The following is a 26,831-nucleotide window of genomic DNA, read 5'->3' on the forward strand; positions in this document are numbered from 1 at the left end:
AGCTTGTCCTAGAACTTGCTCTGTAGACCAGGTTGGCCTCGAATTTAGAGCAATCCACCTGCCTCTGCTTCCTGTGTGCTGGGACAAAAGATGTGTGCTACCACTGCGCAACAAGGCCACACTTCCTAATCCTTCCCAAACAGTACCACAAACTAGGGCTAAGCATTCAAACACCCATATGAGTGTATGGGGGTCATTCTCATTCAAACCACCACAGACTATAATTTAGTGGTTGAGTGTTTGCTTGCCTAGCACATTTGAGGCCCTGGAATTTCTTTGTGGGTTTGTGTGTGTGTGTGTGTGTGTGTTTGTTTGTTAAGAATATAGTGTGTACTGCTACAGTTGTTGAGGCCCTGGGTTTGATATCTAGCACCACCCAAAACAAAATCAAACAAACCCCCCACAGAAACTAAGCAGTACCCTGTGTTTTTTCAGATTCCTTCTAAAGCTGGGAGCAGCTGGATTCAAAGAGGGACCTCATTTGGGCTTTTCCCTGTGTGCTGCTTGTCCTCTTGCAGAAGGGACTAAGGAGTTGACTGGTTCTGCTTTCTCTTGGCTCATCTCTTGGCTGTCAGCATTGCACCATCAGCCCTGAGCAGCTGACCCCCGGTTGCTTTTGGCATTGAGCAGAACTGAAATAAATCTTTTGGGGAAGTGTGTTCTGTAAACGCGTGCCATTCTTGCTTAGATCTTTGAGACTTTATTCTCAAAGAGCTGGACTGCTGCTGTATTTTCATTTTAAAATTACGCTTTACTAACTATAATTTGTGTGTGCACGCATGGGTACTCATGTCACAGTGTGGACGTGGAGTTTAGAGGACAGTTAGCAGGAGTCTCTTCTCTACTTTCACCCTGTGTATCTTGGAGATGGACTTCAGGCTGTCAGACTTCTATGGTAAGCACCTTTAGCCTCTGAACCGTCTCATTAGCTTTTCTTAGCTCCTTTCCATCGTTATTAGTAATAAAGCCTTTGGACTTCAACCTCTGAGTTTACATGTGTTTCTTGAAATTCTTTACTAGGTTGTTATTATCCAGGCCATTCTCAGTTACAGGGACACAGTTGTGATTTTAGATATACCATCTTGAGGGTTTGTGTAATTTTCTCTCAGGTCTTTAGATAGAACCTCTGAATGAGCATGTGGCTCTTCAGTTTGCTTTCCTCAGTGAAGGAGGAGGCAACTCTTGTCCTTAGAACCATCTTGGGCAATAATGGAATTTTAACGTGCTAACCATTCTTAGTGCCCATTGTTCTCAGCTAGGGCTGCAGAGGGTGTTACTCTCAATAGGACAGAGCCAGACGTTTGGCATCTGCTTTTTTGTGTAGGACCCAGAATGCTGAACTGCATGATTCTGTTTTGGATCCCATTGAGAACCGCTCTTCTATAGGATACCCAGCATTCCCAGATGTCAGGGCTTATTTGTCTTGGCTCTCACTTCTGTCTTATAATCGGTTCTTTGGTGAGAACTGTTCGACAGGAAATTGCCTTTCCTTCTTGGGTACCTTAACCTGACAGCAAAGAGAGTTTATCTGATCACTCTGCTTTGAACTTCCTGAGCCTCCAGCTCAGCACTCATTAGTGGCACCCTTCTTTCTGTGGCCGGAAGGCTTGGGGCTTTTTTTTTTTTATCTTTGTTCAGGTATCTGCTTGATAACTTGGCACTGAGGCACTTGCTATCTTAGCACCTAGGAATAGAGCTTCATAGGTTTTCTTTTTTTTTCTTTTCTTAGACAGAGTATTGTGTTCCCAGGTTAGCCTTGAAACTCACTCTGTACCCCAGGATGGGCCTTGAATTTACTTTTTGAAAAAAAAATTGGTGGCTGGAGAGATGGTTAAGAGAACTGGCTGTTCTAGAGAACCTGAGTTCAATTCTTAGCACCCACATGGCAGATCACAACTGTCTCTAACTCCAAGATCTGACACCCTCACACAGACATACATGCACACCAATGCACTAAAAATAAATAAATAATAAAATTAATTGATGAATTTTGTGTGTATAGGTGTTTGATCTGTGTGTGTCTGTACACCCTTTGGGCCAGGAGAGGGTGTTGGATGACCTGGGATTGCAGTTAGAGGTGGTTGTGATCTACCCTGAGTGTAGGACTTGAACTCAGGTGCTAGGCAAGCATTCTATGACTTGAACTACAGCCCCAGAAAACTATGGGCCTTTTATTTACTTAGTGATTTTGTAGTGCTGGGATTGAATGCTGTAGGATCTTGTGCTGCCAGTTGGCCACTGCCCTGCTGCTAAGCTTATATCCCAGCCTGCAGTCCTTAAACAAGGTTGGGGTTTTCTGCCCTCTAAAAACTAAGTTCACCTTGCCCCATCTTTGTAATTCTCATGAAATTTGCCTTATGTCTATCAGCCATACTTCATATTGTTCGCATAGAGCACCGAAACTGTTAAGTATGTTTGTACACAGGCCATTTATTTATTTTTTTAATGAACATTCAATATTTCCTTCTTTCCTTCCTTGTTTGGTTTGTTTTTTGATTTTTTGAGACAAGGTTTCTTTGAGTAGCCCTGACTGTCCTGGAACTTGCTCTGTAGACCAGGCTGATCAAGAACTCAGAAACCCGCCAGCCTCTGCCTCTCAAGTTTTTTGGTTGTCTAGATTTCAAAGTTCTATTTGGAATATTTTATCTCATGCATCTGTCCTGCCCTCATGAAGTTGAAGAGTAGTGGTTAGTGACATGTGAAACCTTCCCCTTCTTGAGTGTGTCCATATTTCATAGTTCCCAGACAACTGTTCCTGATAAGTTCTGAGTGGTACCTGGAAGACGAAGATGGTAACTGGCAGGTTAGAGTATTCTCTCAGGTTCCATGCTGTTTTCTTGTAGAGCAATCAGGCTATCTCACCATATTGTCCCCTTGTGTAGATTAGAGGCTTGTGATATTGCTAGACCTTCCTTAGAACTGAACTGGTTAAACTTGGTAACACCCTTTCCCTTCTTGCGCCACTTAATAAAAATTCCCATATTAAAGCTCTAGCCACAGTTGCTGGACTAGAATTTCCGGAGTTGGTCCAGGTGCTTATAGTAGGCACCTGAGGTTGCAAAACAGGTAGCATTTCCCTACATTCTCCTGTGGGACACCCATTCCATACATTTCTTCCTCCTCAGCTCATCCTGAGTTAGGCCTCTCACATCTCCAACTCAGAACTGGTACACTGACTCTGCTTCACTGTGCTTTGAGAATTACTTCTTCTGTGATTTTTTTTTTTTTTTTTTTTTTTTTTTTTTTTTTTTTTTTTGGTTTTTCGAGACAGAGTTTTTCTGTGGCTTTGTCCTGGAACTAGCTCTTGTAGACCAGGCTGGCCTCGAACTCACAGAGATCCGTCTGCCTCTGCCTCCCGAGTGCTGGGATTAAAGGCGTGCGCCACCACCGCCCGGCTTCTTCTGTGATTTTTTAGCTCTACTAACTAGAAATAGTGTTTTCTAAATTATTGCAGCCTAGTGGGAATGTGTGATACAAAGGATCTTTTGGTCTTGGTGACATAGAAGCCAATAGGGTGGCCTTTGCCATTGTGAATCATGGCTGCTTAAGGAGGGAGCCTTTCCTGTATTAGAGGGCATGTGGGCTGGGAGAGAGGAGCTGTAGCCTGGTAGATGAGACAGGGTCAAGGTTCAGGTTGTAGGTGAAAAGGCATCTTGGGTGGATGGGAGGCTATCATCTCATTGGTTGTAAGGTCTAATTAAGGTAGTAGTGGGGAGTGGCAGTCTAGGAACTTGGGGGAGGTGACCACGTATATGTGGGTATGAGTCATGGTACTTTCTGAGTGGCTTGGGTAAGATGCCTGCTGTATTTTCATTGTTGTTGGTGAAGCAATGAGGCTGATACACAGTGGAAAACCAAGTGACAGTCTTAAAGACATCTTAAACAGAATTCTGAAATAATCTGTTATGGTGGTTGAGCTTTCTGAGTGAAGTGGCATTTGCTACATTATCTATTTATGAAAACTCCCATAGATTTAGAGTCTGTCATGATGTAGTTTCCCGCTCATTGTTTTTAGTTCAGGAACTTACCGCACCATTGATAGCTGAAGAAACTGAGCTTCAGTGCTGATTGGTTTCTTGTTCCTCTCCCCATCCCATACTGGTCAGTTGTGCTCTTTGCCTATGGAGTACTGAAATTGCTCTTAACATGTTAGGTGGGAAAGACTTGTGGGTACCCATTTGCCTTTGTTTGCCTTCAAGTTCCAGGCTTAGTCATCTTTAGAGTGTACATTGCTAGTGCTTGTTTGAAAAAAGTTAGGTCTGCAGGTATCTCAGGGCCCTGTGTAGCTAGGGGATGGCTACTTCATTTGTTTATTTTCAGTTCTTCTGTTTATTTTTCCTTTTTTTCCTGTTTTTCTTTGGCTTTTTTTTCTTTGTTTAATTTACTCACTGATTTATTATATGAGTGCTCTGTCTACATGTACACCTGCATGCCAAAAGGAGGCATAAAATCTCACTATGGATGGTTGTGAGCCAGCATGTGGTTGCTGGGAATTGAACTCAGGACCTCTGGAAGAACAGCCAGTACTCTTAACTGCTGAGCCATCTCACCAGTCCTTTTATTTTCCTCCCTCCCTCCTTCTCCCCCTCCCTTCCTTTTTTGATACAGAGTCATACTTTGTAGCCCTAACTGTCCTTGAACCTACACCAATCCATCTGTATTAATCTCCCAAATGCTGGGATTACAGGTGTGAACTACCTGGCTCTGCTGAGGGTATTTAAACAGGCAGCATGACCAGCCCAAAGAGGAGGTGGTATATATACAATGGTTCCTCTCATTGTATTCAATGGGTTGCTTGAGACTGGGGTTCGGCTTGGTCTGGGGCAAGGGTTTATAGAGGCAATGGCATTACAGACGGGACTACCCTGGCTCCATGCCTCCTTAACCTGATAAGGTGTATTCTGGTGATGATGGATTAGTGATGTTGTCACCTGTTTTAATTTGAGGGAGTCAGGAGGGATCTTAATATGTGGTGCTTTCCCTGATTTGACACCCCTTTATGCTTTGTTAATCAACAGGAGCTTGAAGAGATCCGCAAATGTGGAATGAAAAACTTCCGTAACATCCAGGTTGATGAAGCTAATTTATTGACTTGGCAAGGGCTTATTGTTCCTGTGAGTATTGAACACTTCCACTTCCTATTAGATTATTCTTTCAGGTGGTGTGCTCCTTCTGCTGGCTCTGTGTTTCTCAGTAAGTTCCTAGTCTGGGCAGCCCACAGATGGGCAGAAGTGGGCAGTGGCTACAGGGTGACAAGTAGGGTAGGTTATGGCCTTGGGCTCTTGAATGGAATCTTGGCTTTGCACTGGTGTTTTAAACCTGTAGCTGTCCAAACCTTCCAGATGTGTAGTTCTTGACAGAGGAGCAGGAGTATGCATCTGTGCTCCTGTTGTTGCCTACCTGCCCTGGTTTTAAATGATTCACACTGTTTATCAGGTTGAGACCCCTCTGTTGGCGTTGGAGGAGAGCTGGCTTCCCATATGGACCTTTGCTGGCTTTCTCCATTGATTTTTTTGCATCCGTGACTAACCTGTGCTTTATTCCTGGTACATTCCAGTATGTGCTCCATTTGTCTTGAATCAGTGTTCATGATTGCCTGTGTGTTCTCCCCTGCATTGTGCTTTCCAGAACCTTTTCTCTAGCATCTACCCCAGATAGCCCTACATCCTTTAAGGACACCTTCCCAGAGGCTCGGTTCCTTCTTGGGGCTTTGCTCTGCTTCTGTCTTGTTTCCTTATCTTAGGTCCCTATCCTTCCTGACACTTGACCTGTGCTTTACTTAAGCACACGTTTCTCCCACTTGCCTGAAGTGCTCACACCAAGCACATGGGGCCCTCTCAGTTTACATATATCCGATGCTTGCCTCTGAAGCTTTGCTCCTTTGGCAGGGTCCTAACCCCTGAGCTTGTAGTCAGTTTCTCTACTTTGCTGATTTGCTGCTGCTTTCTCTACACTCTACAGCTTGAATTTTGTTAGTCTAGCTTTCTTCTCCTTTGGTTTATCCCTGGGAACCCTTCTAGCATCAGGTTGCTTACTATATATGAAAGAGTTCTACTCTTCTCCCCTGCCTTCTCTCCCAGAGCTGCACTATTTGTCCATCGTACAGCCCCACTTGGACATTGGTAACTTCTAGTCACCTTAGCCTACAACTTTGATCTACATTGATATGCTCTCTTTCCATCTTTCTGCCACATTCACTATATTCTTTCCTTTCTGCTTTGCCATTTGAGCCTCAGGTTCTTTCCCTGTACCTGACACTCCTTCCATTGTTACTTACAATTGTTTCTTGTGGAGAGACTGTCTGCTTTACCAAAGAAGAATGTAGAGTATACTCACTGCGGATGCATTCTTGATTCTGCTTATTAGATTAGACAGCAAACATTGGCTTAGAAGTTTTAAATCTGGGAATTTATAATCAAATTTGGAAATATAGTCTCTGGATTTCTTTAGTAAGGTGAGTACACTCGACACACAGGGAGGGTGGCTGCAGGTTTTTAGCTACTAGGGTCTGGCCTGTGTCTACAGTTCTTGCGTGTCATTGTGACCTATCAGGGTTACGTAGGACCGAAGTAGGACCGCTAGAACCATCTGATCCGTCGGTCCCTGTCCCTTTTCTCTTCTCTTCTCTTCTCTTCTCTTCTCTTCTCTTCTCTTCTCTCTCTCTCTCTCTCTCTCTCTCTCTCTCTCTCTCTCTCTCTCTCTCTTTTCTTAATGGGGGGAGGATTCAAGATGAGGTTTTTCTGTATAGCTTTGGCTGTCCTGGGACTCACTCTGTAGAACAGGCTTGCTTCAAACGCAGAGATTCACCTACCTCTGCTTCCCAAGTCCTGGGATTAAAGGCAGGACAGATAATGGCTGGGTGGACCACCACATTAGGCTTTATTATGTTTTTAAACATAAATTTAAATAATGTGTTTGGTTTTATTTTATTTTGTTTGAGACAGGGTTTCTCCATGTAACCCTGGTTGTCATGGAACTCTCTCTGTAGACCAGGCTAGCATTGAACTCACAGATCCACCTACCTCTACCTCCTGAGTGGTAGGATTAAAGGCGTGCACCACCACTACCTGGTTTGGGAATTTGGGGATTCTTGAAGGGGTGCCATGTAGAAAGAGTAGGAGCTGGATGGTGGTCCATGATTTAAGTCCCAGTTAAAGGGAGACAGAGCTAAGAGTTAGAAGCCAGCTGGCCATAGTAAGATCTTGCTCCACACCAAAACAAACAAACAAACAACAACAACAAAAACAGGTAGGAAGACTGTTAAGTTTGTTAAGATAATTTGTTCTTATATAGTGAAAGGATTTTTCTTGGATTTAACTGCTATAAAATAAATGGCTTTGTGGCTTGTAGATTCATACTAAGAAATGAAGAATCTGAGATGTTTACCCTTTCCCAAACTGATGGGGAAGCATGTCATTTTATTTGGATGCTCATCAGACATGAGACCTCAGACAAACACAGATTCCCATGGTACAGCAGGTGTTTGAACATTAGTGCATTTGCTCAATCACCTTTGAGCCCAAGTTCCCTAGAATACACAAACATGGATTCTTGCAAGTATTGCAGGTCACATTAAAGGAGAAGGATTAGCCGGGCGGTGGTGGCGCACGCCTTTAATCCCAGCACTCGGGAGGCAGAGGCAGGCGGATCTCTGTGAGTTCGAGACCAGCCTGGACTACAAGAGCTAGTTCCAGGATAGGCTTCAAAGCTACAGAGAAACCCTGTCTCGAAAAAAAAAAAAAAAAAAAAAAAAAAAAAAAATAAAGGAGAAGGATTTGGGTAGTTTAGGGGTTTTAGGCTGGTTATTCGTCTACTGTTCTGCTGGTCAGACTTCCAGATGTAGATAATGACAGCATTTGCTTGTGAGACTTGCTCTAAAACTGATGAATTAAGATGGGACAGAAAAATCACTGGAATTTCAGTGATGTGATAGAGAAGTGTTTTTTTTTCTTTTTCTTAGCTATTCTGTTTGTAAATAAATATTTATAAATAAGTAGTTTTTGTTAAATCGTTTTATACGCTTTGTTTTGAGATCTAATCTCATTATGTAGTTTAAGCTGGACTTGAATTCTCTGTTTCCCTTCCTCAGCTTCCTGAGATTATAGTATATTAGAATTATATGCATGCATACTTTCTTAGTCAGTGTTCTATTGCTGTGAAGAGACACCATGACCACAGCAACTCTTATAAAGGAAAACATTTAGTTGGGGCTTGTAGGGAGTCTTGCTCTGTTCTGCCAGCCAGCTCCCAAATAAGGACATTGAGTCTGCTTTATAATTATGTTCTTTTTCTTTTTTTTCAGAGTAAGGTTGGATATTTATTTAGTGGTTATGGAAGGGAAGGGAGAAGGGGAGAAGAACAGAGAGGCAGAGAGGAGAGACTGAAGCTGCCTCTCTGAGAGGAAGCAGAAAAGGAGAGAATTCAGGCTGGAAGCTGAAGATCAGCTTGCCTTATCGGATGCGGGGAGGGAGTAGGCATGGCTTGTCTCTTAAAGAGACAGAACAGATCATTACATTCCCATCTCTTTTTTATAATAAAAAGGTAGGAGGTTAGGCACTACAGGTTAAAGGAATTGGGGTGGCGGTATGGAAGGGAGGGGAAAAGAACAGAAAGAGAGAAGAGAGAGACTGAATTTGCCTTTCCAAGAGGGAGCTGGAAAAGCTTAGACTAGTGCTTAAGTAGTTCTTATAACTTAAATTAATTTATTTCTAGTAATCTGTGTGCTGCTGTGTGGCTTGTAGGTATTACCTCTCCTCCTGCATGTGTTGCTTGTTCTCTGTCTCCTGGCATCTCTCCTCTTTCCTCTCTGTTCAGAAATCTTTCCCTGCTATTGCCATTCAGCTTTTAATTAAACCACTCAGAGTGACACATCTTCCATAGTTTACAGAAAAATTATTCCACAACATTTCCCCCTTTTTGTGTAAATAGAAAGGAAAGGTTTTAACTCTTAACACAGTAAAACTATATACAATAAGAATAATTATCAGGCAAAAATTATTTTCAGAATGTCCAGTCCATTTGTATTTGGCATATTTAGAGAAAATATTTTATCTATACCATTTTTATCATAACTTGTATTACCATCTTAAAAGTATTTTTTAGACCTCAATTTTTTTTGGGGGGGGGGGGTTGAGACAGGGTTTCTCTGTAGCTTTGGAGCCTGTCCTGGAACTAACTCTGTAGACCAGGCTGGCCTCGAACTCAGAGATCCGCCTGCCTCTGCCTCCCGAGTGCTGGGATTAAAGGCGTGCGCCACCACCGCCTGGCTCCTTACCCCCTTTTTTAAAAAGTATATTGGTGCTGTCAGGAGCAGACATATCTCATTGTCATAAAAAGCCTTTTGTTATTAAAACATTTTAAATGCTATATTCTGTAGGTCTTTGAAGTGTTTGAAGATCACCTATCTATCTAAAGTATATTTTTTTAAAAAGATTTATTATGTGTACAGTATTTTCAGTATTCTGTCTGCATGTATGCCTACACTCCAGGAGAGGGCACTAGATCTCATTGCAGATGGTTGTGAGCCACCATGTGGTTGCTGGAAATTGAACTAAGGACCTTTGAAAGAGCAGGCAGTGCTCTTAACTGCTCAGCCATCTCTCCAGCCCCCTAAAGTATATCTTTGTGTGACCTTGAAAGCATACTTAGCATGACTATAAGTTTGATTGTTGTAAATCACTAGTAATCTGTATTTATTATCCTAAATAGTTTTCTAGGACTAAGACTTTACATTACATTTTGAAATGAACTGCATAGGTACAATATCTTAAACAAGAATAGAAACATGTATATAGTATAACAAAAAAACTTAAATTTTTTTCAATATACAAAAATCCATACCAGTGTAAACTATTTGAGACTAGTGGTTGTTCAAAAGTAGACTCAACAATCCACTTATTTATCCAATTATTTCTATACTATATCCCCCCTTCAGAATGAGATCCCAGAATCTAATCTCTTTTGTTCAGTTTTTGTTTTCTGACCATGACCAGTAACAATTTGTAACCAACCCCCTTAAACCATGGCAAACATCCATAACCCACAGAATGACCAAAAACCTCCCACTCCATCCATCTCTTGGGAATGTGGATGTTGTGCTCTCTGGACTGCTTCTTGTTGCCTGAGGGCTCTGACAACTTTGGGGGATCCTGAGAAAATAAGATAATGGTCAAGTCCTGGCTAGAATTGTCTGTGAGGCCCTACCACCTCAGCCAGCAGCCTTGAAGCTGTTCTAGATGCAGAACTCTGAGGAAACTGCAGCAGAGTCACTCCAAGAAAATGGACCACCTGGGCCACCTGTTTTCACTGGTGTCTGATCCTTTTGCTCTGAAAACATAGACTTTCAAAGATAACATATCTTCATTAACACAAGTTTGGACTATGTGCTGTATACAAACCAGCTAAAGATGATTTTTTGTTTTATGTTTGAGCAGATAAAATATGCGTTGCCTGTCTTAAGAGTTTTTCTAGGTTTATTTCTTTATGTCTGTACCCAGGGTTTTCAGTAATCTTCCCCAGTCACATCTGATCTCTATCAACCTTGAAGGAATCCACAGTCTTTTGTTTCCTGTGGAAGCAAAAGCATAACCTCTTCCCCAATATGACATTTTTTTTACTTCCATTCTGAAATTAAAACATTTTTAGAATATATGGGTTAGCTTAATTTAGTAGTTTATATAATGTAGTGTTTCTCAGAAGCTATTGTCTGCTCATCAGCAATCAAAAGTCAGTACAATACCATAAAGTATCCAGACTTCCTGTGTATTTATATCTCTATGTGGCTTACTCTTTTTTTACTATTTATGAACGATTTACTTTTTTTTATGACTGCCTATACCCATTTTCTTTGCTGTCTTAAGCCTATGCAACCTGTTTATAAATACACTGCAACCTGTTTAGAGTATTTTTCCTGTCTGGATCTGTCTTTATGAAGCACTTGCAGTGTTCTTGGATTGTGCGAGACAAATCTTAAACTGCTATTCCAGCTACTGTTGTGTCTCAGCATAGCACACACACTGGCGATTGACTCTAGCCTGCAGGTCGTCTCTGTGCACTGCGCACATCCTAGAGACTTTGTTCAATAGGAAGCTATGCTGGGTAGCCACATTTGACTCCATGGTTTAAACCTTTTTTTTTTCCTCACTTTTCTTGGGCTTTACGTGGATATAGGTTTATAAGTTTTATGGCCAGAAGTTAGTTGACATATGTAGATGAATTTTGATTTTTGAGTTGCCAGCTCACAAAAAAATGACATGGAGACTTATTATTGATTATGAAAGCTCGACCTAAAGCTTAGACTAGTTCCTAGCTAGTTCTTTTTCTTTTTATTATTGTTTTGTTTTTTATTTTTTGAGACAGGTTTCTCTGTAGCTTTGGCTGTTGTAGAACTCACTCCGTAGACCAGACTGGCCTCAAATTCATAGAGAGCCACCTTCTTCTGCATCCTCTAAAAAGCATGAGGATACAAATAAGGAGATGTTTTAAGCAAAGCGTGGATGTGCTCAAGGGGTATGAAGATTTCTGAATGCAGAGTAAAGACATAACCGACAGAGAATGAAGTCTGACCTCAACAGATGAGACTGTTTTGTTTGTCCACCCCCACCCCCACCCCAACGGCAAGGACAGATATTTTCCATCTAGAAAGGGGGAGGGAGGGTGATACTTGGAGTTTATGTGGGCCCTTGGGAATGAAGACACTGATGCAGCTGAAGGGACTACTTCCAAGCCTTTGGTCCTCCTTCTTGGGGCTATTTGCTCTATTGAGACAGACTATCTGGGAAAGACAGACAGTCTCAGCAAAATATTTCCTTTCTTTGGCTCATTGATAGTGATAGTTTGAGCAAGGGCAGCTGTAACCTCATAGGAATTCTGTCTTTATAGCCAAGGCTGTAAAGGAGCACAGAGAGCCCATGCCTTCTTTGAGCATACTCTATACTTCTCCCAGGACCTCTATATGTTCAGGTGTCCGGAAACTTATGTCCCTGGTTTTAAAGTTTTATGGCTGTTTCATGGCTAGGAATGGATGAATAGGAACCCAGAAAGTCTCATCTGTTCAGATGCTTCATCCCCTTTCTTTCTTTCTTTCTTTTTTTTTTTTTGGCTGGGGTGGGGGAGAGGGTTTCTCTGTGTAGCCTTGGCTAACCTGGAACTCACTCTGTAGACCAGGCCGGCCTTGAACTAACAGATCTGCCTGCCTCTGCCTCCTGAGTGCTGGCATTAAAGGCGTGCATCACGACTGCCCAGCTGCTTCTTTTTCTGCAGTATTTTTTTTTTTTTTTTGGGTTTGGGGCAAGAGGATCTTTCCCGTTTCCCTTCCCTTCTCTTTAGATAGGGACTCACTGTGTAGCTCTGGATGGCCTGGAACTCTCTATGTATTCCATCCTAGCTTCAGCCACGCAGACATCCATGAGCTTCTGCCTTCCTGGTGCTGGGATTACAGATGCGTACCACCACTGCTGGCCCATGTAGGATCTTATAACCTACTATCACACACAAAATAGATGGTGTATTTATTGGCAACTCTGAGGGAAGATTAAGAGTTTCTTTGTAAGATAGGCTGTGATGGCGCGCACGCCTTTAATTCCAGTACTCAGGAGGCGGAGGCAGCTGGATCTGTGTGAGTTCAAGGCTAGCTTGGTCTACAGAGTGAGTTCCGGGAAAGGCTCCAGAGCTCCAAAGTTGGGATGACTAATTCTGAATTGGTCATCATGAGCCGTATGGGATGAAAGGAGAAAGCTGAGTACCAACATTCTCTCCATACCTGCTTCTTGACTTCTGTAATGTGAGTTGTTCTGCCATTTCTATCCTGTTAGGGTAGACTGATCTCCCTGATACTGAGAGCCAAAATAGATCCTCTCTCAAATTGTGTCTCATTTTGTTGCAGGGATGAGAATTGTAATTATTCCTGCGACTTTACCCAGAAGATAAACACTTTGAATTTTATGCACTTTCACCAAAAATAACTTGGTGAAGCTGGATGTAGTAGCAACTCCCGTGATCTCAGTAGTAGGCCAGTATGAGCTGCCAGTCTGTGATTTGCACACACCAGAGCCAATGCTTTGCCGACACAAGCGTCTTCAGGTCTATTGTTGTGAAGAGACACCATGACTATAGCAATTAATAAAGGAAAATATTTAGTTGGGGTGATTTACAGTTCAAAGTTTTAGTTCATTATTGCCATGGCAGGAAGTATGGCGTAACATGGCAGAAATGGTGCTAGAGAAGTAGCTGGGTTGGTAGGCAGCCTGAAGAAAGAGAGAGACACTGAGCCTAGCTTGAGCATTTGTAACCCCAAAGCCCACCTCCAGTGACACACTTCTTTTTGCAAGGCCACACCTCCTAATGCCACTCCCTCGTGACTGAGCATTCAAATCTATGAGCTTATGGGGCCTATCTCTATTCAAACCACCACAACAAGAAAAGAGCCTTATAGTAGTTAGGTGAATGTGGCCATGAGCCCTTGATAAGGATAGCTTCTGCTCTTGTAGCAAGAGAGTCCCTTTGTGCCAGGCACAAGAACTTCACAAATCCAGTTTCTCATTGTCAGTACCTTTCTTATCATCAATACAGGCTCTTGCTACTCCCATTTGCCACAAATTGAGCATGTTTTTAGACTTGTCTCTGGCTGGGAAGTAATAGGCCCGTGTTTAGATCTGCTGTGATCACTCTCAGCTTTCCAGCTTTTTGTTTTTGTTTTTGTTTTTCGAGACAGGGTTTCTCTGTAGCTTTGGAGCCTGTCCTGGAACTAGCTCTTGTAGACCAGGCTGGTCTCGAACTCACAGAGATCCGCCTGCCTCTGCCTCCCGAGTGCTGGGATTAAAGGCGTGTGCCACCACCGCCCGGCTAGCTTTCCAGCTTCTTGCACAGAGCATGTTGAACAGCAAGAAGCAGAAGGCTGATCAGTCCTAGATGTTGAGTAAAGACATTTATTTAGCAGCTTTTATCAGCCAGCAGTCTACAGGAGCAAGCAACATAGACAATGTTTTTAGTTAGTTGCACCTTTATCCCATCCTCTACCTCTCTACTTTGATTCAAAATCAAAAGTGGCGAGACAAAGAGTTTAGTTGTCCTGATGAGTGGAACAGTTCAGAGTACAGACAGGACAATCTTTTGGAGTGATCTAGAAAACTGTTCCTTAAAGAAAGAATTGAGGGATTGGTAAATGGCTCAGCAGATGAAACTTCCATGTGTATACACATGCTCACATGGTAAACAAATAAGCATAATTTAAAAATTATTTTTAAAAGATGGAATTGAGGAGATATACTGGGATGGGGGGTATGATTCTGTAGCTTCTAGCAGTGTAGGGCTGCCTTCTATACACAGGCATACTCAACTTCACTGTTTCTGAGCATCTCTGCTCTAGCTAGCCCCTATTTCTCCTGACTCCCAACCAGCCTGGCTGGCAGTTTCTGTGTGCTCAGTGCCTTGGTTTAGACTACCACTTACAGCCTTAGCAGCCTCTTAGCCAGCTGCCTGCTCACATCCTCCCATCAACCTGATATTCTAGTCTTTAGCTCTCTGCTAGAAGGCCTTTCCCTCCCTTTGCTCAGCCTATCCCTGTCTTCCTAAGGATACCATTCAGTGCCTCCCTTCTCTGGTTGGGGTTAGACTATAGGAATCTGGAGACTGAGTGCATGATAGTCTCAGCTCCCAGAAGATACATTTCTTGCTGTAGAATTTTTGCTTAGGCTCAGGGTATGAGGAGGTAGGATGGAGTATGGGAGCTACCATAGTGCTGCTGGGTATCTCACAAACCAGGGAGCCCAAACATAAGAAGAGTAGTGTAGTGTAGAGGGATTCTTCAGTTCTGGAGGTGAGTAGGGTGGAGGAAAGGCCAAAGGGCTATCACATGGTAGAAGGAGAAAATTGACTTGGATAAGTGCTCCACTGATCTCCGTGTGTATACATATAGTGGCGCACGTGCATGTGCACGCACACACATGCACACATACACATAGCCTGGGCTGTGGTGGCTTTAATACTAGTTCTCAGGAGCCAGAGGTAGGCGGATCTCTGAGTTCGAGGCCAGCCTGGTTTCCAGCAATTTCCAGTACAGCCAGGAGTACACAGAGAAAACCTGTCTCAGGGAAGTTACTGCCTTCGGGATGGACGTGGGGGGGTTGGCTAATGTAAAATAGGAATAAGAACAAAATTTTAACTCACAAATGAAGATGTACAGGCAAAACATGGTGATGTGTACTTGTAGTTCTAGGCCCTTGGAAGGTTGGGGCTAGAGGAGCTCTTGAGCCCAATATTTTAGGGATATCCTGGGGTCTGGGCAACATGGTGAGACCCTTCTATACTTTTAGACGTAGGGCGGGGTAAAATGGAGGTGGCAGCAACTAAGCTTAGGTGTGGTGGTATATACCTGTAATCTCAGGGCTCAGGGGAAAGCGTCAGGAAGACTGCAAGTTCAAAGCTAACTTCAGCTACAAAGAAAGAGGACTGGCAGGTGAAATGGTTCATTCTGTGAGAGCGCTCATTGCCAAGCTCTTTGACCTGAAATCATTTCCCTGGAACCCACAGGTGGAGGAAGACCTCCACTTGTACATGCATGTGTGTGCCCACACATACACTCACACAATGGTGGTTTTTGTTTTTTGTTGTTTTTTTTTTTAAAAGAAATTTAAAGAGAGAAATAGACAGATGCCAAACTTACTGTCTGTCATTAAAAAAAAAAAAAACTTGAAACAATAAATTGCCACTCCATATCTTTTAGTGTGACAATAAAAAAAATTGACAACTTTAAATGCAGATAACACTGAAGCAACAGGAATGCTCATTCATTGTGGAGGAATGCAAATGGAACTTAGGTTGGGCAGTGATACAGTTTGAATTTGAAGTACTCTCTACAGGGCCTGGAAAGATGGCTTAGTGCCCACATCCAGGAGCTCACAACAGTCTATATAACTCTAGCTCAAGGATCTGGTGCCCTCTCTGGCTTCTGTAGCTACCCACACATAAGTGTGCATATATGCACAAACAAGAAAAACCTTTAAAACTTTGCCCTCCACAATTTCGTGTTCAAACTGGTGGCTCTGTTGGGGGACTGAAACTTTTAGGGCTAGTCTGGTCCTACCTCTGCTCTCTCTGTTTCCTTATCTCCCTTAATGTGAAGTGTAGATGAATGCGATAAAGTGATAAAGTGGTCCCACACTAGCTCAGAATTGAGTATAATAAAGGGTTTTTAATTTGGGATAGACATACAGATTAGCAATCCTCTGCACAAGAGGGGAACAGGAACCAAATCCAGCAGCAGAGAGGGGGGGGGAGAGGAGGTGGAGGGAAAGGAAGAAGGAGAGAGCGCACTCAGTTTTACACCTGGTTTTTTTTTTTTTTTGTTTTTCGAGACAGGGTTTCTCTGAAGCTTTTTTAGAGCCTGTCCTGGAACTAGCTCTTGTAGACCAGGCTGGCCTCGAACTCACAGAGATCCGCCTGCCTCTGCCTCCCGATTGCTGGGATTAAAGGCGTGCACCACCACCGCCCGGCTTTTACACCTGTTTTTTATAGTACCCAAGGCCATGCCCAAAGTGGTCCAGCATCTCAAAGGCTATTGGCTGATGGAGTTCCCCCAGCAGTGGAGTGTGAGCCAAATAAACCTTTTTAAGTTGTTTATCTTAGCATTTAGTCACTGTAATGAGGAAAGCATAGACACTTTCATATAAAACCAGACTCATAACATGAACCAGCAATGATGATCTTTACTCTTTATTTTGTTTTTGTTTTTTTGAGACAGGGGTTATCTGTGTAGCTCTGGCTGTCCTGGAACTCTGTAGCTCTGTAGACCAGCTCTCTGGCCTTGAATTCAGAGATCTGTCTGCCTTTGCCTTCTGGGATTAAAGGCATGTGCTCCACTGCCCGACTTTGTTCTTTTATATCTGGACAGAAACATACACAGAGATGTCATATTATCATGGAAGAAGCCACTCAGAAAGCTACTGTCTACCTTTATTCAGACTACTGTAACAAATTTCTGTCAAATGAATGGCCTATAAACAATAGAAACATTTCTCCAAATACTAGAGAGATCCTGAGAAATATTAGTTCAAATCATTGATAGATTCAGTGTTTGATGGTTCCTGTTTCTTGAGTCTTCCTCACACATTAAAAAGGACATGTCAGCTCTCTGTGGTCTCTTTCACAGGGACTCCACATCCTGACATGGCATGGATGGGCAGGTGTATATATCCCAGTGTGGGAGGTTTTGATACTAGAGATTGAACTGGGGCCCTTGACATGTTCTGCCGCTGATCCTAGTCCTGATGATTTTATTATTAGTGTGTGTGTGAAAGAGAACGAGTGAGTTAGAGAATAGGGACATACTTGCTATAGCACGTGGAATTGTGTGAAGTCAGTTTTCTCTTCCATCATATGGTTCTGAGGCTCTAACTGAAGTTGTCAGGTTTGTGCTGCAAGTATCTTTACTCACTGAACCATCTCATCAGCTCACTCATGATTTGTTTTTCATGGGTGAATTTGGGGAGGACATACACGTATGACTCAAGTTCTAAGGTATAACTATGCAAAACCCATAAAATGAGTAACTTTCAGTGGTAAACCTAATAGGAGGTGTAGCCTCCAAGTGATACAGATGTGCAATGTAGGTAGGTCCATGGATGGTAACATTTTACTCTGTTAATGAAGAATCTTAATAGTGAGGGAAGAGTTGCATATTGAGAGAAAATTAGGTCTCTGGGTCCATCCCCCCTCCCCCACTGCTTTCAGCTTTACTGTTTAAGCTGCTCTAAAAAAGAAAAAAAAAACAGTCTACTTTTCTTATTTGTTTCTACTGCTGGAAAGAGGCTCTATGGCCAAGGCAACTTATAGGAGAATAAGTTTATTGGGGCTTACAGTTCCAGTGGGTGAGTCCATGACCATCATGGGAGCAAGGCTGCAGGCAGGCAGGGTGGGCAGGAGGTGGGCATTGGAGCAGTAACTGAGACTTTACATCTGATTCACAAGCATAAGGCAGAAGGAGAGATAACTGGGATTGGCATGGGTTTTTGAAAGTTCAAAGCCCATTCCTAGTGACACAGCTAACCCAACAAGGCCATACATACCTCCTATTTTTTTCCCAACAGTTCTACCAACTATTCAGACCAATCATTCAAACATGAGTCCATGAGGCCTTCTCATTCAAACCACCACACTACTGAAGAAATGCGGCTGTTTTGACATTGACTTCAGACCTTTTCAAAGTTTACCGAGCATCTTATCTAGAAATACTGGTTGGTTGTTGGATTACCTTTTGTGTGGCAGGACTTCAGTTAATGTACCATTGGGAATAATTAATGAAAAGTTAATGCAGCTCTGACTTGGCCATAGGTATATGGACTACAATATCTTCATTTTGATCTGTTCCCCCCCCCCTTTTTTTTTCTTTTAGGACAACCCTCCATATGACAAGGGGGCCTTCAGAATTGAAATCAACTTTCCAGCAGAGTATCCATTCAAACCACCCAAGATCACATTTAAAACCAAGATCTACCACCCTAACATTGATGAGAAGGGGCAGGTCTGTCTGCCAGTAATTAGTGCTGAAAACTGGAAGCCAGCCACCAAAACCGACCAAGGTGAGCCACGCACCTTTCTTCTTGCTACCTTAGAAGGGGCTCTTTTCTGCTAATGGGTGCTCGAAGGTTCTCTAAAACTCTGCCAGGCAGAGTTGAGAGAAATACTGCCATAGCAACTCAAGTGCATAAAGAAGTACTGCCGAGGGCTGGAGAGATGGCTCAGCGGTTAAGAGCATTGCCTGCTCTTCCAAAGGTCCTGAGTTCAATTCCCAACAACCACATGGTGGCTCACAACCATCTGTAATGAGGTCTGGTGCCCTCTTCTGGTCTTCAGGCATACACAGAGACATAATAAATAAATATTAAAAAAAGAAAAAGAAAATAAGTACTGTTGAGACACGACACCCCCCCCCCCCCCCCCCCGTCCTGTGGTGCTGCCTGCTCTCAGTTGAAGTGTCGTCTGTGCATGGGCACTGGCCTGGGGTGGTAAAGGATTCTGATATTGCCTAGATGGGAAAGTGAGGATGGTGGATGCACACCACAGTTAGCTTTTGAGATCACTTAGAAGAAAGGTTAGTGAGGACATTCCAGACTAACAGAAGGACTTACGCCAAGTCCTGTAGCTCCCAGTAGGTGGTTTGGGGGTTCAGGACAAGACAGTCAGATTTGGGTGCTTGGGTGGAAAGCACATAGTTGACTGCAGTGTCTGTGATTCTTAGAATTAGATGCTCATTTTCTTGGAAAAGTATTTATTCTGTGTCACAATTGTTCTCCGTCTTGTCCCTTTCTTGCTACTTCCAGTAGAGAGACTTTGCTTGGGTTTTGTCTAGTATTAGTCATATACTTAATTAGATTTTATGAAACAGGTCTTGCCATAAGCTTTCACATTGTTCTGGAACTTGCTCTGCTTCTACTTAACCCTCCAGAGTGACTACATGAGTACACCGCCACACCTGGTTCCAGTTTTTATTAATTCCAGACTTGCTTTTGAAGTTCTAATTTCGTATTTTTGGTGGCTTTCTACTAAGTAATTAATTGAAGCAGTGTAACATTGGGTTAGATTCTAGCGAGTGAATGGAGGTGGTATTCGTGAGACTGCAGGTGGCTTTTCCTTACTGATAGAAAAGCCCTGGAAGACAGAGAAACCTGACTATCAGGTTCCTGCAGCTTGAAGGAGCAGATGCTAGATGTCTAATCAGAGAGTAGTTTCTAGCAGGATTTACCTTCGCAGTGCATGAAAGCACTGCTGTTTAGGACAATTTGAATTCTCAGCTCGAGTGGCATGATTATTTTCCTGTACAGACTCTTAGCTCTGTGTTGGAATCTGACCTTCATCGTGTCAGTAATACAACTTCCAGAGACTTTGCTGAGTTGAGTCCCTACTCAGTCACCTCTACTTTAGGCCCTCTGACACTCACCAGTTTACAGTCTCCTCCTTTACCTGAGAACTGATGGCATGAAGGCCAGGGCCAGGAGACTCTCAGGCCGTTCTATTTTATCTTCACATCTAGATACATAACCTGCTGCCATTTCAGGTTGAGGCTGTGCCTCCAAAGAGTCAGATAGGTTAAGACTAGTTTTCCTTTTTGGGTTTTCAAGACAGGTTTCTCTATGTGGCCAAGGCTGACCTGGAACTCTCTCTGTAGACCAGTTTGGCCTCTAACTCACAGAGATCTACCTCCTCTGCTCCTGACTGTTGGGATTAAAGGCGTGCGCCCCCATTGCCCTGTAGTTCCAGGTAGTTCTTTTATAAAATGTTCTTATTCGTTATTAAGAATTTCATTTCAAGTATAGAGACAAAATTACTGTTTTTGTGATTTGGGACAGCTTAGGACTTCTTCCTAGAAAAACAGTTGCTTGTTGTAGTCTTTGTAACATGACTTTGATTCTGTCCTCTCAGTCAGTAATATCATAACCCCTATTGAAACTCCAGCCATGGTTTGCAACTGGAGAGATAATTAATTCATTGGAAGCTGTTCCAGAGGACCTGGATTCAATTCCCATCACCCTTATGGTAGTTTACAACCGCTTGTAACTCCAGTTCCAGGGGCATATCTTCTTTTGGCCTCCAAGGGTACTAGGTTTCTACACAAACATACATGTAGAAACAACTCTAATCACATAAAAGTAGGGACTTGAGAGATGGCTTAATGGATAAGTCTGGTAGACTGCTCTACCAGAGGGCCCAGGTTCAATTCCCAGCACCTGCATGGCAACTCACAGCTGTCTCTAGCTTTAGTTTCAGAGGATCCAACACCTTCATACATACATACATACAGTCAAAACACGAAGGTACATGAAATAATTTTCTTTTTTTAAAGTTAACTAATTGAGATAAAATGGAACAGGGCTTAAAGTAACAGTTTATTGCTCATTCTGTATATTGGTTGTCTCAAACGGGGGTGATTATTCTTGGGATACCCAGATACTCTCATTGGAGGTAAATTGTCCCACTTGGCATCCTTCACATGTGTGGCAGTTGGTGCTGGCTGGGTACTTAGCTTTCTTTGTGTTGCTTATTCTCCATGAAGTGGGTTGGAGCTCTTCATAGCAGTGGTGGAGCTCTAGTTGAAAGCAGAAGCAACAAGCTATTTACAACTCCATGTAGAGCTAGTAGTATTATTATTGTGTCCCTTCTGGATCCTATTGGCCAAACAAGTGCAGTCTTGAACAGGGAAGTAGAATGAGTTGAAGCAGGATATTTAGGGCGGGAGAGGTGGGTACACAGGCAGAGGAGGAGCCACTCGCACTGAGTTCCTTACTGTTTCTACATGCTTTTTCTTCTTCTTCTTTTAAATGTGTTTGCTTGCCTGAATGTATATCTGTGCACTATATGCATGCAGTGTTGAGTTTGGAAGATGGCATCAAATCCCCGGGGACTGGAGTTACAAATGTTTATGTAATAATGCCATGTGAGTTCTAAGGAACTCAGGTCCTCTCTCCAGCCTCCGTCTTTCTACATACTTATGTGTGTGGCACTATTGTGGCCACATGGCAGATGCTATTGTGTTCATTGTCTTTTGTTTGTCCTATTTCCTGACTCCTTTCCAGCCATCACCATCCTTTTTTTTTTTTTTTTTTTTTTTTTTCTTTTTTCTTTTTTTGGTTTTTCGAGACAGGGTTTCTCTGCAGCTTTAGAGCCTGTCCTGCTGGAGCTAGCTCTTGTAGACCAGGCTGGTCTCGAACTCACAGAGATCCGCCTGCCTCTGCCTCCCGAGTGCTGGGATTAAAGGCGTGCGCCACCACTGCCCGGCCATCACCATCCTTTATTATCTTGTTTTTAAATGTCTTGCAGTTCTGCATTTCCTAAAGTTGTGAAGTGAATGCATCACCTGTTCCTTAATAGCATCTGCTTGTGGTTTCATGTCAGTCATCCACCATACACAGCCTTTTGTTGATCTCTAGAGATCCCCTGAAGCTAGAGCTGTCATCTAGGTGCTGGGAGTAGAACCCAGATCTTCTGGAGGAGCAGCTGGTGTTCTTAACCACGGAGCCATCATGTTCTCCTGTCCCTCTAAGTTGTGTTTTATTAGGTATGGGAAATGAAAATGATAAGATTGGGGGCTGGAGAGATGGCTCAGTAGTTAAGAACATTTGTGCTTCCAGAGGACCTTGGTTCAATTCCCAGCATACATATGGTGGCCACCAACCATCTTTAACTATAGATGATCCAGTGCAAGAGATCCAGTGCCCTCTCAGGCATCCATAAACACTATATACTCACAGTGTTCAGACATATGTGCAGGAAGAACACCCATACACATAAAATAAAAATAGATAATTATTTTTTACTTTTTTTTTTTTTTTTTTTTTTTTTTTTTTTTTTTTTTTTGGTTTTTTCGAGACAGGGTTTCCCTGTAGTTTCTAGAGCCTGTCCTGGAACTAGCTCTTGTAGACCAGGCTGGCCTCAAACTCAGAGAGATCCGCCTGCCTCTGCCTCCCGAGTGCTGGGATTAAAGGCGTGCGCCACCACCGCCCAGCCCTGATAATTATTTTTTAAAAAGAAAAGAAAGTTAAGACTGTTGACAGGAAAGTTAAAATGTTCTTAGTATAGGAGCTGGAGAGATGACTCAGTAGTTCTTGAGTTCAGTTTTCAACAGGCACATTGGGTGACTGTCAGCCATCCTCGCAGCTCTAAGACATCTGATACCTTCTCAGGCCCCCAAGGTCACCTGCACAAATGTGTGCATTCTAACACGAAGATACAAACTAAACATAGTGGAAAAGCAACATGAAAAAAAGCTCTTGTGGTCCAGCAGGTCAACTTTGAATTGTATATGCCCCCAAAATGAAAGCATGGATCCATACAAACATTTTTATTAACTGCATCTGTGTGTTTTATGTGTGCACATGAGTGTATGTCATGTACATACATGTACATGCATGTGGAGGTCAGAAGACGACTTAAGGGGAGTCAGTTCTCTCCTTACCCGTGGGAATGCCAGGATTCAAGCTTGGAAGAAAAACTTTTATCTGGCAAGCAAGCACCTCTCTGTCCTGAAACACTTGTATTACTGTTTGTTTCAGCTAGGCACAGAGGAGAAGCAACTCAAATGGATATACACACTGTGGTATCTAGTCTGTTTTCTATTGCTGGGACAAAGACTTTGTGACCAAAAGCAACTTGGGGAGGAAAGGGTTTATTTCAGTTTACAGTTTATAATGTGTTATGAAGGGACATCAGAGCAGGAACCTAGGGGTAGAACTAAAGCAGAAGTCAGGGGTGGTGGCACACACCTTTGGTCCTAGCACTCTAGAGGCAGAGGCGGGTGGATCTCTGAGTTCCAGGACAGCCAGGGCTACCTAGAAAAATGGTTTCAAAAAAATTAAAAAATAAAAAGAATTGAGGTACATAGAAGCATATTGCTTACTGGCTTGCTCTTTGCGGCTTGCTTGGTTTGCATTCTTATAGAATTCAGCACCTGCCCAGGAGTGGCACAGTGGTTCTCCTATATCAACCATTAATCAGAAAAAGGCTTTAGGGCTGGAAAGATGGCTCAGCAGTTAAGAGCACTGGCTGCTCTTCCAGAGGACGTGTGTTCAATTTCTAGCACCCACTTGGCAGCTCACAACTATCTGTAACTCAAGTTTCAAGGGATCTGACACTTTCATACCAACGCATATAATATAAAGTTAATTAAATAATTTTTAGAAAAAGAAAATGCTCTATAGACTTGCCTACAAGTCAATCTGGTGGAAATATTTTCTCAGCTGAAGTTCTCTTCCCAGATGAACCTGGCAAAACCCACTGTGGAATTTCTGTATAGTGACATACTGTGTAGCCAATAAAAAAAAATGTATAGATTCATGGTAGAAGTTATACAGACTTTTTAATAATGTGTTATACGAAACAATTACTCACAAAAAGACAACATGGCAATGTGATTTTGTCTACAGTTTGTGGATTCTGACTATGTAGCCCAGGCTGTTCTCAGGCTAAGGACTTTCTTGTCTTAGGCTTTTTTTTTTTTTCCCCTTCAAGACAGGGTTTCTTTGTGTAGCGCTGGCTTTCCTGTAGACGGCTGGCCGTGAACTCACAGAGATCCTCCTGCCTCTGCCTCCCAAGTGCTGGGATTAAAGACGTGCACCACTACTACTTGTCTTATGCTTTTAAGTGAACTAATCTCTCAGTCGATACAGCACTTTTCTGTGTAAATCCTCCCTTCCTATAGTTCCTCTAAGATGTGCTCATTGCTCACAGACAGGTGCAGCTTCGTAAAAATACATTTTTTCCTTCTTATGATTAAAAGTGCCCTAACTGAGCAAAGTGGGACCAGAGTCAGGACCTACCACCCACAACTGCCTGGAGAGGTGACCCTGTGCACAGACACATATAGATGGGAGGAGGTCTGCTGTCTCTAGAGCCCAGGGGAATGGGACTGACAAGGGCCAAATGTTCTGTACTGCAGAAAATGATGTATACTGGCTGTGTTTTGAGTGAGTGAATTTATTAAGTGTGCAGCATGCAAGAGAAAAAGAATAAATAGTGCTGGTTGGGAGGTGCACACCCTTAGTCTCAGAACTTGGGAGGCCGAGGTGGGGAATCTCTAAGCCAACCTGGCTACTTAGTGGGTTTCAGGCCAGCTAGGGCTGCATAGTTGAGACCCTGTCTAGAAACATCAGGGGATAGCTAGTATGACACCTATATGGGGTGTGTGTGTGTCATTTTTTAAAAAACATTATTTCTTTATTGATTCTTTGGGAACTTCACATCATAAACATAAATTTTGCTCACCTCCCAGTCCCTCCATATCCTCCCTTCACCCCCAAAAGAAAAATTTAAAAATCAAACCAAAACAAAACATACACAGGAATAAAACACCCCCCCCCCCGAAAAAAAAAACCCTCTTCACTTCTACATCTTTCCTGCCTTTCTGACACCTTTTCATTTACCCTGGTAGCATCAGGACCACTGTGTCAGAGAATAAACCCTTTTGTCCAGTTGACTTTACTAGCACATGTTCACTGCAATGAATCATTGGTCTACTTCAGGGCCTCTGGTTTCTGGCAGGAGTGTCCTTCTTTAAAGGTAGCCAGTTGGAGTCTGCAAGAGAGTGTCCCAGGCAGAGCAGTCTCCTCAGGTGAGATCTCCATATAAAGGAACAAATAGCAGATACAGAAAACATCAAATTGATTGCTTACAACAGACACTGATGGGAAGTTGTATCAGCTAGAGGTTTTTTTTTTTGTTTTTTTTGTTTTTTTTTTTTTGTTTTTGTTTTTCAAGACAGGGTTTCTCTGCAGCTTTTTTAGAGCCTGTCCTGGACCTAGCTCTTGTAGACCAGGCTGGCCTCGAACTCACAGAGATCCGCCTGCCTCTGCCTCCCAAGTGCTGGGATTAAAGGCGTGCGCCACCGCCGCCTGGCTCAGCAAGAGTTTCTAATTGAGCTTTCTTTCCGTGGTTGAGTTTTCCATGGCTGAACTTCCAACTCTCCACCTCTTTCCCATCGCAGGCATTTTTATATTATGAGATAAACAGTAGTAACTTGTGTTGGAAATTCTTCACCTTCTAGCTGTTCTCAAGAGCATGGTGTGTTTACTCTTATGCTGTTTTGCTGTTCTCTGCATGTACTATGTTCTCTGCATGTACTATGTTCTCTGCATGTACTATGATATATCCTTATCTAAGGAACCTTGGAGAACACTTGACATAATCATGCTTGGTTCTGAAATTGGAGGGGCTGACAGCCCCTCTTCCAGAGCCAGTTTTTCAGTTCAAAACAACATATGACAATTTACCAAGAGAAGTACATTCCACTAAGTTTCAGGCCTGGAAGGCCTCTCTGAGGCTGGGGATTGGCCAGCTGTTTGTTAGTGATCGTTGTCTGTCTCCGGATAACAGACGAAAAGGGTTGAGTTCTGGTGTCAGAATAAACAGACAGCTGCTTTGTTTTAGTACATTGTGGGCATGGGATATAGCTCACTTGGGACAGGGCCAACCTTACCTTCATAAAGCCCTAACTCCAGAGCACCAGATAGAGTGGCACTGGACTGTGCCCCCAACACTCAGCAGGGCCAGGAATTCAAGGTCTTTCTCTGATATAGATCAGAAAGTGAGCAACCAGGGTTGAGTCAGTGTAGAGACTGAAGCTTCTTTCCTGAGGTTAGTAACATCTTACCTGTGCTATTTCTGTTTTAACCCTAATGTCTTATCCTTCTTTTGGCAGTAATCCAGTCCCTCATAGCACTGGTGAACGACCCCCAGCCTGAGCACCCACTCCGGGCTGACCTAGCTGAAGAATACTCTAAGGACCGTAAAAAATTCTGTAAGAATGCTGAAGAGTTTACAAAGAAATATGGGGAAAAGCGACCTGTGGACTAAAATCTGCCATGAGTGATTCCAGCAAGTTTGAGCAGAGCCCCCAAGCAGTGCATTCAGATACCCCGCAAAGCAGGACTCTGTGGAAAATTGACACGTGCCACCACCTGGTGTCCACTTGTGGCAGTTACTAACTTTCTACAGTTTTCTTAATCAAAAGTGGTCTAGGTAACCTGTAAAGAAGGATTAAAAAATTCAGATGTTCTAGTTCTGCTTGCTTTGTTTTAAAAATCACTGCTTTAGTCTACTTCGAAAGAATGCCATTTCTTTTCCTGCCCAGACTCAAAGTTACAGTTAGCCCAGAAGGTTTAAAAAAAAAAAAGTTGTGATTCCCTCTCCCCATTGCCTTCTTTTTCAATCCCACTTCCACAGACTAAGGCCCCAGCTCCCCACAGAAGCAGCAGCCCTTCTCCTGTGCCACACTGCCTGTGGGTGATAGCTCAAGTCCCTAATGCCGTCTTAGTAATGTACTTACAAAAGATTATAAAACAGTATCC

The 26,831-nt window shown here is 42.9% G+C and overlaps 1 protein-coding gene across 1 annotated transcript in view; it reads left to right on the forward strand.

The window, feature by feature from the left end:
• Ube2l3 (ubiquitin conjugating enzyme E2 L3) overlaps positions 1–26,541 on the forward strand; it is a 47,075-nt gene extending 20,534 nt beyond the window's left edge. The window contains exons 2-4 of the mRNA XM_038346230.2: positions 5,019–5,114; positions 18,389–18,575; positions 26,183–26,541. Coding sequence (XP_038202158.1) covers positions 5,019–5,114; positions 18,389–18,575; positions 26,183–26,337 — 438 coding nt within the window. The 3' untranslated portion in view covers positions 26,338–26,541. The remainder of the gene's footprint in view (positions 1–5,018; positions 5,115–18,388; positions 18,576–26,182) is intronic.
• Positions 26,542–26,831: the final 290 nt, after the last annotated feature.

Source organism: Arvicola amphibius, chromosome 10 (assembly GCF_903992535.2).
Source record: "Arvicola amphibius chromosome 10, mArvAmp1.2, whole genome shotgun sequence".
Classification (NCBI taxonomy): Eukaryota; Metazoa; Chordata; class Mammalia; order Rodentia; family Cricetidae; genus Arvicola; species Arvicola amphibius.